An 11,507-nucleotide genomic window follows, 5' to 3' on the forward strand; every position below is an offset into this window, starting at 1 on the left:
TGTTGGCAGGGGAGGGGGAGTAGGGGAGGAAAGACCTGGCTGGTCACTGAGACCCTGAGAGCTAACCCCCTGTGCCCCCTGCCTTCCTGGCTGTAGATGCCACAGCGGTGGTGTGTGCGCCGCTTCCTCCTTCGTGCCTTACAAGTTGGCTAAGTTCCCGTGGTTTGATTTCTGGGGCCTCCTGCCTTTCTGCCTCCTCCTGCTGTCCCTGGTGACACCAGGCTTATTATTAGGAGATGACAGCTGGGGATGTTTTCTCCTTGTAAAATGAGGAGTTGGACTAAACAACTATCCAATGGTTATTTACCTTCAACACTTGAAGGCTTGACTCCTCCTTGTTGACAGGGGGCTTCTGGAGACACATTAGTGCCACCAATAAACTTTCTAATGGTGGGAGGTGCAGATCCCACGAGGAATATAGTTTACTGATTCTGGCATCCTAAGGACCACGGAAGCCGTTGTAGAGATCATCTGTTTCTACAAACCCATTTTCCAGATGGGACATTTGAGGACCAGGGAGCAAAGTCACTTGCCCAAAGTCACCTAGCTCATAAATAGCTGAGCTCTTGGCACCCAGCTAGTGCCCTTGCTCCCACACTGTATCGCCTCTCATGGACTGGCATAGTGGTGCCTTTCTCCCCACGTGTGCACCCTGGGGTGGGGAGCACACACATCTACCATCTATCAGGCTGTGGCAGAGTTCACAGGTACAGCAGATGAGAGGAAGGGGGTCTGAGGACCGAAGTCGAGTCCATCTCACACAGAGACCCTGTCCCAGGAAGGGCTAGGCTGCAGCCTCAACCTGTGTCCCACTGCCTGGAAAATGTCCTGTGATGGAATCACCTGGCCCTCCACAGTTCTGTGGGGTGCTGATTGCAGGACTAAGTGGGGCCCTTTAACCAACATTAACCTAATTGCTGAGTGATAGATGGTAGGCACAAGCATATGGTGAGTCATTACCATGCCCGCTAATCCTGCCCGCGCCCGGGACTCTGCACCGTGCCCATTTAGCCAAATTCATCTTTCGCAGACATCTGTAACGATGGAGCCTGCTGCTCCCCGCCCAGGATGGAGGCTTTAATGATGTTAACGAAGTCTGATACCTCGGGAGCGGTAATGAGCCTGGCACGGCTGGAAACCAGGGCTGCATGGAGCCAAGGTGCCGAGTGCGCTTGCCGCCTCCTGCCTGCCCCTCTCTCTGACGACCGACGACAGTGGCAGTTCTAGGGTGACCACCAGACTTGGCAGGGGTCTGGGGCAACCATTCACCTTCCCAGGCACCCCTCAGATCCTCACTTCCCGTTTCTCTCAGCACTTTCTTCCCTAAGGCCGTGGGTGAGTGCAGAGCATTTGATTTCATAGATAAAGCTCTATTTCTTTATGGCACATTACAGTCTCCATTTTACGATCTTATTTAATTTTTCTCAAAACCCGCGTGGCAGGACTCATGATTTCCATCAGGCCGATATGATCAGAGGGACCGAACAGTGTGCTAAGGTCTCAGGGCTGGCAGGCAGAGGAGCCAGGACTGAGAACACCTTTGAATTCCAAATCTCACGCCATGTCCATGTCCAGCTGCCCAAGAGTTTACTCTTCTCAGCTCGAAGCCTCTCATCGCTCTCTCACAGCCCTTTGCTTTGGCGTCTCATCGCACTGGAGGTCCAGCTTGTGCCCAGAGGCCCAAGGCAGGTCCTGGAGGCCGCAGTGGACTTGGGTCCGTGAGACCCGGTGTCTAGCCCCGTCTGGCAGGGTGCTGGGCTCTGTAAAGACCCTCTGACTGCGAGGACTCCTCTTCTGGCTCAGAAGTGCTACTGAAGCCATGTCCCCTTCTCCTCCCTCTTCTCTTTCCTGTAGACCTTGCCAGCCTTTCCTCTGAGATGCATCCCTTGCAGGCGTGAGGTTGTCAGTGAGGGACCAGGTCTGAAGGACAAGGTCAGCTCCTTCTTCTCCCGTGGGTCTGGCAGAAATCACACCCGCCTCACAATCTGGGAATTCACCTTTCTGACCCTGACCCTGGGCCACACTGGAATCATGGCCTCTGACTCTGGAAGCCATATGCTGACGAATCATGGAATTTTTTGGCCACTCTTACCCAGGAGTCTCGCCCCATCGCTGTTAAGGAAGGGAAAGAGGCCTGGACTAGGAGTCGGGAGACTCAAGTTCCAACTCAGCCTTGACCTCTTATACTCTGAGTGAATGGGGAATCATTGCATTTCTCTCTCTCGCTTTGTAAAATGACGGCAACAACATGCACCTCTCAGAGTCCTCACCGATTAAAAGTGAGATAATGGATGAGAAAGTGCAAGGGCTGACACAAGACAAAGTGATGTCATTTTCATGGTTGCTACTAAAGGCTGGCTCTGGGGAGGTCAGAGGGAGGACCTGAAACTGCAGGGGGTGGAGCTTAGGGGAGAAGCCCCTTCCCCAAGCCACGCTCTGGGTCAAACTCCTAGAACTCCTTGAAGAGCTGTTCCCGGTGGAACCACGGTGACTTGACCCTACTTTACCTGACAAATCACGCAGATGATCCGGCTGCTCCCCTCCCTTTCTCCTTTGGAGGGTAGGCACCCCTCCTTCTACTCTTCCGCCCAAGCTTTGTGCCCACCTCCTGCCCACCAACTCCACAGCGGCCGCCGCTGCCAAACGAACACCCCAGATTGAAACATATGTCACTCCCGGAGCCCCGTTCGCTTGTCCGCTGCTACATGCCTATTTTCTAATTTCCAGCTGACATTTTCTTTAGTGAAATAAATGAATTTGCTCCGGCGGAGGCCCGGCTCGGATTAAGCTGCTGTCAGAGCCCCATGAGCCAAACAAATTGTTGCCCACAGTCCACTGTGCGGGATGCATTCCAATGGCGTCTGGCAGAGGAGGGGCCAGGGAGGGAGAGGAGGAGCCTGGGCTGGCTGGGAAGCTGATTCAGTCGCGCCAGCGGGCAGGTGACGGCTGAACGAGGGGCAGCGTTACACTGGGAGCCCCGACGCCGATGCCAGAGGAGCCAGGGGACAGAGAATGGAACAGAATACACCCCTCTGAGAGTAGGGGAGGCTTCCGGGGGCAGGGTCCGTGAGAGAAGAGAGATGGGAAATGAATCCTGGAGAAGGGAAGGGCGATGGTGTTTCCTGGAAGCCCCCAGGGAAAAGGGTGGGCCGGAGCCGACCAGACTCACTGCTCAGCGATGATGTAATCCCCTGGCAGTGGTGTGCAGGGCACCCCGGCCACCTGCACGTGGTGGGCGATCTCAGAGAAGTCCAGACCCAGGTTCACGCCGTGGATGGTCACTCGAGTCCCTCCCTCAGGTGGTCCAGACACTGTCAGAATCTGTGGGAGGGAAATGGGATTAGTTTGGTGGCAGCACCCTCCCCTCCCCCGAGGAAGGGTGAGGGACTCTGATGGACACCTGGAATCTGGGCGAACAGTGTTTTCTCCACTTTTTAGCTTCTCTCGGATCCCGACATCACCTTATTTTATACTACTTTCTTGGTTCTTTAGGTCAGTAACTCATTCATTCAATCATTCATTTTTTTAAAAGAAATCAGAAAGTCCTGGACTCGTCAGAAAATTGTTGAGATGCGTCTCTAATTCACTAGTCGCCTGATTGTGATCGAGTCACATAATCTTCCTGAACCTCAGTTTTTCTTAGTTGTGAAGGGGAGATAGTCATCTCTACCAGCCTCGTCCCTCGGGCTCTGTTCTACCCAATAGAGGGTGTTGGGAGCATTCTGTAAACCAGAGAGGGCTTTGCAATTGTGAGGTGCTGTCATTGTTACTCTGTGTGTGGAGGTGCTGATGAATACACAGGAAATTTGTCCTCAAGGAACTTTGGTCAAGAGGAATAGATAAAGGAAGCCATAAATAATGCTGTTACTGGGTACACAGTAATAAGGTGGATTCAGAAGGAAACCCGTGGGAGCCCAGAGGAGCCCCCAGTTAGGTACTGCTGCAGGGGGATGATCAAAGTAGATGTGACACTGTTCTGGAAAAATATCCCATGATGCATGCTAAGAGCAAAATGAAACTACAATTTTCCAAAATTTGCTGGCTTCCTGTTAGAATTAAGGGTGACTTAATTCAGTCATCAAATGATGACTGTCTCATTTTGCTCCAACCCAACAGGAAAAGGAACCACGGGATCGGACTCTCCCAAGGTATAAACTTCTGTCTGGGAATAAGTCAGGCTCTCGGAAAAATGCAGCTCTCTGGCAGCCCACAGATCCCAGTAAGTTCACACTTTGTGATCTATAGTTATCCAAAGTAGAAGGAAATTAGACAAGAACTCAGCCCTAAGCAGGAACAAAGAATGTCAGAACTAGAAGGAGACTTGGAATGTCTTATTCTAAGATGCTTGTGCAACCTATACACACAGTTGTAAGGAAGTGCAGGGCTCTTTCCACTACACCATTAGAAAGGCAAGACAGGGATGGAAGGAGGGAGAGAGGGAAGAGGGGTTGGTCAAGGCCCAGAGTTCACCAGACTCTCTCAGACGGAGCCCCTGGGCAGAGAGATGTAGCCCTGGGCCCTTCTGTCCTCGGATCCCTCTGGGGAGTCTTCTCTTAGCCCTGCATGTGCTGGTAAAGTGTCCACTGGGCAGCGGAGGCAGTGTACCGCAGGGCACAGGTAACAGGTGAACATACTGTTAAAGGCCCTGGAGACTCTTCCCACCTCCCCGCTCCCCCAGCAGGACCCTGCTCTCTTCCTGTGATGTGGGCACTATGACTCTTGGCACCAACTTGGTCATAAATCCCCAGGTGACAGTAGGCAGAAGAGATGATGGTGGCGATGAGGACCAGGACGGGCCTTCCCCCCACATTGCCCAGCTGACTCCCGGGCTCTCGGTAAGTTGGCTGCACAGCCAGAACTCAAACTCCCGACCACCCGACCTCTCCTGCAGGCCTTATGTGGTGCAGCCTCTTTCTTTCCTTGCCAGGCCAGGCCCTGAACACTCTCATCCGGGGATTCGTTCCACTCAAGTCACCTCGTCTATGGCTCTGACTCTCTTTTCTCAGAATAAATCATCCCACCTTATGAAAAAAAAAATCAACAGGATTCGTGAAATAAATCAAGGGAGGGATAGTGGACGGGCTCAGAGGCATCTCTGCGCGTTGGTATAAGTGTAAGGGCAAGACAATTCGGAGATAAAGGGGCCGGCATGAGGAACCGGTAGCCCACAGCTTTTCTGTCCCTGAGGATTCTAAAAATAACCAGTCCTCAGTCTTGGCTGTCTCACTCTCCCCTGGCCCAGTTTCCTCAGGTACCCGGGCCTCCTGGGCTCTGCAAGATGGACTCTTATTAATGAGGAACAGGGCAGGGGCTTCTTCCACGCCTCCGCAGGAGAGCAGCAGTAGGAAAGAATTTGCTTTGAGCAAACTTGAGCACCGGGTTCTCCTTTGATTGGTGGGACTAGGCTCAGCTGGCCCCTTCCTCCCGTCTCCCCAGCCACCTGGATGGCAGGAACCCACCTACCAAAAGGAACTAACAAAACTGTGGTGATTGGTTCACTCTCCTTCCCCCACTTTTATTTTTAAAAATACATTCTTTTGCTCACTGCAGTTAATTACAACCTTTCAAAAAAACTGTGAGATGAATTTTTTTTTTTTTCTGGAAAGCCTAAAAATATTTCTGTCTTGCAGGTAGCATGTGGGGATTGTATTGTGGATATGCAGGGGTGTTGGCAGGCTCCCCGAGGCAGCTTCCTCCTGCTGGTAAATCACTGTAGTGTCCCCTCCTATATTCAAGGGTCGGGGTAAGAGACATGATCATGGCCTCGGAAGCATAAGCCAGCTTACTGTGTAGAGAAGAAAGACTTTTTTTTTTTTTTTTTTTAATTACTAGCAAAAGTTATAATCTTGGCATGAAGAAACATGTCAAAGAGATAGGTAGTTTGCGGGTGTGGAGACACCAGCTTGATCCCTTCTCACCCAGCTACCAGCTGCTGGAATCCAAACCTGGAGAATCAGAGTCCTCTTGGGTGATTGGAAAGCACCTGGGAACACCGGGTCCACGTGGGTCTTCTTCCCCACATGGCACATGCTATATGCAATGCTGCCAGCACCTGGAGTAGGTGGCAAAGGAGTTTGGAGGTCATGACACTCAGCAGCTGTCATGCTCTGAGGCTTTCGAGGGTCATAGCTTACATCTTCCTCGCTTAAAACAAAACTGATGTGTGAAAGTCTGGATTTCCAAAACATAGATGAGGTGGGAAGCATTTGATTTGTAAGAGGACTCCCAAAGCCTCCATTACTGATGACTTCCAAGTCCACGTCGTTGGCTCAGACCTCTCTCTCGAGCAGCATATCTATATATTCCGTTGCTACTGGACATGGCCACTTCCACATGTATGTCCCTTAGGCACCTCAAATTTCACCATGTCTAAAAACGAACTCTTAATTTTTCTTCTTTCCACCTCTAACCTGATTATCCTCTCAGATTCTTTTTTAAGGTTAACAGAGTCACTGTGCATCCACCAGGAGGAAACTTGCAAGCATCTTCAACTGTTTCCTTTCCCTCACCTGCCACGTATAATAAATATGGTCACCAAGCACTCTCAGTTCTTATTCCCAGGTGTCTTTTGAATCTGTGCTCTGTGTTCCAGAGCAGGTGAAAAGCAGGGCTCCATCACCTCTCGCCCACACCAACCGCAAGGACCCCCATGTTCTTCCATTAGATCTAACTTCCTCATACTGCCAGGGTCACCTTCATGAACACATACTTGATTGGGTTACTGACCGCCTGCTCTAAAAACCTCCAATGACCACCGTCGAGGCAAAGTCCCTAATTCCTGGCCTGGCACTTGTCCTTCCTTCAGATTCTAATCTTTGTTACTTCTTTAGTCACATCTGCCATCCTGTACCATGCCCTCCGTGTTCTCCCCAGATACCAGCGGTTCCTATACACATTGCACTTTAAAATCTCTGTGACGTTGCACATGTCACTTGCTCTCCCCCAACCTACAAATCAGAGAGAGTCAAGGTGGAGAGCTGGGCTCAGAGTGCAAAGGAACCAAGGAACGTATCCTGTAGGACACATCCCCTGCCACCAAGGGGCTTCTGTGTGAGAATGAGCATAAGGGCCTTGGTGTCAGTGTGGTGGCCTAGGGTGGTAAAAACCCAGGCATCCTGCTTTCCTCGTTTTTCCCCAGGACCAAGTGTTGGGGAGAGGCTACAGAGGTAGGGCTTGATGGAAAAAGATCTATTCTCCAGAGAGAGACTGAACAGGATCCCATCAGGACACCATCGCAGACCAGGTGGCTGCAGGGTCCCAAGCTACTCTGGAGACTGACCCCAAGGCTCTTCTTAAAAGCAGCATCAGATTGCAGGTCACCCAGTACCGCACCCACAGAATATGGTTCTCCCGAGAGCCAAGTATGGCCACTCCACATGGGTCTGTAAGAGGCAAGTTGGTGGAGTCACACCTACTGCATGCAGATCTGGAAGGAGCTGCAGGGCTACGGAAGAAGTGAGGGGAGAGGGCAGGGTGCAGTTATATAGACCCCCCCTTGATGAAGGGGAAAAGATATGGCCAGGGTGACAGCCAGATCCACATGTCTTAGCTTCTAGTTTCAGATGGCCCTTGGGCTGTTGGCTACTCCAGGGTAAGGAGACCATCTGATGCTCTGGCAGTGTCTGCAGCAGGAAGAGAGTAACCTATGGAGTCAGATAGACTTGAATTCCAGCTCTGATACATATGGGCTATGTGACCTTCAATCTCAGTGAAGGTTATCAGAAGGTTATCTCAGTTATCAGAAAACAGATAACGATGCTTGTCTTATGGGGACGTCGTGAGGGTTAAGTGAGACAACATTCAGAAAGTCTCTAACGGGATGGCAGTTTAGAGAGCAAGCCTCGATGCACCTGTGCCTTCTTAGATCACAAAAACATGGGATGGTGGCGTTGGTCAGGAGCTTAGAGATGGTGGGGATCTTCCTATTGATCTGGAAGGAGGACACGTGGACCAGGGAACTTATAACTTAATGCTGCGGTGACCTGGGGAGAGGGAGCTGCTCATGGGCTGACTGGAGAAAGCCTGTGGGTGTCTCGCAGCCTGAGAGCTGGCAGGGAGTGGCCGAGCTGCTGAGGGCAGGGCCTGGGTTTTGGTCGATTCTGGGCCTGCACAGAAGCATGTTCTCAGCCGGACATGACCCTTTCTCCCAGAATAAACTTGGGAGGACACTGGTCTTATCTAAAATGGTCTTCATCCTTCCCTTCTTCCCTTACGCCCCTTCTTTTTCCCTTGGCTGTTAGCCAATCTGGGGTAGGCACAGCACATCACAATGAACTCAATGAATTCTTTCCAGAAAGTAATTCTGAATGAGACACCCACACAAACAAATGGTTTAACGGTTTGGGGTGTGTGGGGGTGGGTGGGGGGGGGTGGGTGTGTAGTGGGGATATGTAGAGAGAGATGGCGAAGGAAGCTGGGAAGACCTTTAGATGTTGACTAATTTCAGCCCCATGCTTTACGACACATATTATACTGTGGACCAGAGATCTGCCGAAAGTCTCCTCTGGCCTTCGGGCTGAGAGCCAGAAGTAGAGGAAGAGGGAGAGAAGGGCTCAGAAGAAGCCGACGCTGCCGAGTGGTGTGATGGGGGCAGCGAGGGTCTTCCCTGGGCTCTGTGCTGGTTCCTGCTGGGCCCCCTCCCCTGCGCCCCCATTTGGCTCTCCTGAATACCTGTGTGCTCTGGGGAGAGCTAAGAGTGCCCACAGCTCGAGGGCCTAAAGTCCATGTGCGTTGGACATGCCCGACAAGCGTGCTGACCGACAAATGCTACCGCATTTGAGAGGCTCTACTGCTGGACACCCGCTCAGTGAGGCTTTCTCTGCCCCCACATGACAGATTTAACGGCACCTCTCCCATACTCCCACGGCCCTTGTGAACACCCCAGGACAGCAGCGCCCACCGGGATGCTAACTGCTTCTTGGCTCAATCAGACACTAACTATCCTAAGACAGAGACTCCCTTGCCTTTGCTTACCGACCTAATACCTAGCATACTGCCTGGACCTGAGCAGCCGTCAGGAATATATCCCCAGTTCTCTGTCACTGGGAAACACTGCCTTCCACCAGATTCTAGAACAAACTGTGTTCTTTCATGACGGCTGGAAGCACGAAGGTGCTCCCGCGTTGCTTGCGAGTGATGCAGTGTTTTATCGTCAGAATGCTCGAGAAGCTCTTCCTGAAATCTCCCTCACTTTCATTTAAGCCAGTTTCTGCTGTGATTCCTCATCGAATGGAGGACTGAACAGCTGCCTCCTCATCAAACATCTTTCACATACTGAAGACAGCAATTAAGTCACCCCTGGCCTGCGCTTCTACAATTCTGTTAGCCTTGTGTTGGAAAATCTTGTTTCTAAACCCTTTGATCATTTCAGATGCTTTTCTTTGGGCTTCAGATTTCCACACATCCTCTGGAAGTGTAATGGCTCCAGGTGGGCTAGAGCAGAGGCCTGGCCAACGTGCAGTAAGGAGGGCCTGTGCAGGTGACTTCCTTTCCCTGGTCACCTACACATTAACCAGGCTGGCCCTTGCTAGTCCCTCCTCCCTAAAGAAATCTTCACTTGCATCTTCATGGGACATTAAGTTGTGCTATTAACTTGCCTTAGGAGTACGGGCTTTTTTACGTGGCTGTGGAATAAAATGTTTGTCTCTTTGCAGGATTCGGAAGGAAAATGTGGGAAACACATTAGGGCGGAGGGCTCAGTCCAGCAGCCCTAAACTCTGCCTCGTAAGCCGTCACTGACCAAGCCCAGATATAGAGGGGGCTAGTCCACATCCTGGCCACCTATTTCTTTAGGGCGGGATGAGCAGGCCAGAAGGATGTGAGGCGAGGCTGGCATGTGCTGACGGTAGAGAAGTAACTAAGGGACTCCTGTCTTCTGCTGGGTCCTCTCCAAGTCTGCTGGTTTGGAGAGCCACTTCCCCACCTACTCAGACTCCACCTGCCAGCAGCATAGCCCAAGTGAACCCTGCCCAGAGCCCAAGCACCCCAGCCAAATCTGTATTCCTGCCAGACTATGTCATGTTTGTTTTTCACCGTGGGTGCCATGACCTGGAAAACAGCCACCGTGATGCTTCATTCGCCCTGATTCTTACAGCCACTAATTGAACAGTTCGGAGGGAAATGTGCCACAAAGCCGCCCAAGGGCGAGAGCAGATGCAGCCGATTAATTACAGCCGGGGAGCTCCGAGGGGCTGCACCAGGGAGGGAGTGGGAGGTGCTGAAGGCCCAGGGGCTCAGCAGCCTGGGGAGAGCGGGTGGGCCATGCCTGGGACTCCGGGAGCCCTGCAGGGGCAGAGCTGGGGCCTCCCACAGGGTTAGGGTTTAAGAAGTCAGAGAAGGACCCCTTGTTGGCGGTAGCCTCACAAAGCCTGGCCCCCATCCTGGAGGCCCTGTCTTCCCCTGCTTACATCTCCTGTCTGATAGACATGATGGGAGAGAATACAGAAATGGGGCATCGGCTTCGGAACTGAAGATTCTGATAATGATAGCTAACCATTTTTTCACGTATTAAGCATTTATCATGAGCCAGGAATTGTGCCAAGGTCTTTTTCTATTTTATCTCACTATGGGCTCAAAACAAGCTATGAAAAAGGTACTATCATTAGTCCCATTGTATGGATGAGGAATAGTGCTCCAGAGACGTTAAGTAACTTCCTCAAGATTACACAGTGAGTGGCAGAGCCCAGCTGTGCCTAGGTAACCTATGCTTTCAGCCTCTACACAGCACCGCCTAAGTGGACCATCCTTCACCCTGGGAGAGGCTCCCATGTCATCAAGCACGGGAACTCATGCCGAAGTCTGTTTGTGGGTTCCCTCTGCTAGGTCCCACAGTCCCTTTCCCTTGGCTAGGGCCGTACTTTCTGCTTTCCAAGAAGCTCTAGAGTTGGCTTTGCTGGTCACTGCTGTCTCTCAACTTCTCAGCTTCCCTCTTCTCTGCCCCGTCCCCATGAATGTCCCTCCCCCTTCCTTGGCCTTGTCCCTTTGTCATCTCTCCCTGTGCCTGTCCAATCTCCCCAAACGATGCTGGGAGTGGGAACTACTGGCTTTCTTCCCATCTCTGCAGCAGGCTACAGCCAGCACATTCCCGTCCTCCAGCCCTGTGGGGTGAGAGCTAAGTGAGCCTAGGAGAGATGCTGATGATGGCCTGCTGGTCAAACATGGGCTCTAGAGTCCATTAGCTTAGGCTTAATGCCTAGTTTGAAAATTTATTAGCAGCGTGGCTACAAGAAAGCTATCACACTGCACAGAGCCTTGCTTTCTTCATCTGTAAAATGGGGCTGATGACAATAATAGCTTCTACCTCACAAAAGTTGTTGTAAGGTGAAAATGAGATAATATACCTGGGGTGCTAAGGGCAATGCTAGGTCCCAGGTAAGCATTCAGTGACTGTTACTTATATGAATAAGAAATCTGGGCACAAGCCAGGCTAGCTGAGGTCCAGAGGAAAAGTGGCTTTGTTTTTACAAGCAACCTATGCAAGTAGAGCCTCTGGGTATTACTCTTGGTGG

General features: G+C 51.6%; 1 protein-coding gene across 1 annotated transcript in view; it reads right to left on the bottom strand.

Moving 5' to 3' along the window:
- The window catches only part of PLXNA2 (plexin A2), a 212,899-nt gene that overhangs the window by 31,782 nt on the left and 169,610 nt on the right, over positions 1-11,507 (bottom strand). The window contains exon 13 of the mRNA XM_011372463.2: positions 3,170-3,321. Coding sequence (XP_011370765.2) covers positions 3,170-3,321 — 152 coding nt within the window. The remainder of the gene's footprint in view (positions 1-3,169; positions 3,322-11,507) is intronic.

This window comes from Pteropus vampyrus, unplaced genomic scaffold (assembly GCF_000151845.1).
Source record: "Pteropus vampyrus isolate Shadow unplaced genomic scaffold, Pvam_2.0 Scaffold207, whole genome shotgun sequence".
Classification (NCBI taxonomy): Eukaryota; Metazoa; Chordata; class Mammalia; order Chiroptera; family Pteropodidae; genus Pteropus; species Pteropus vampyrus.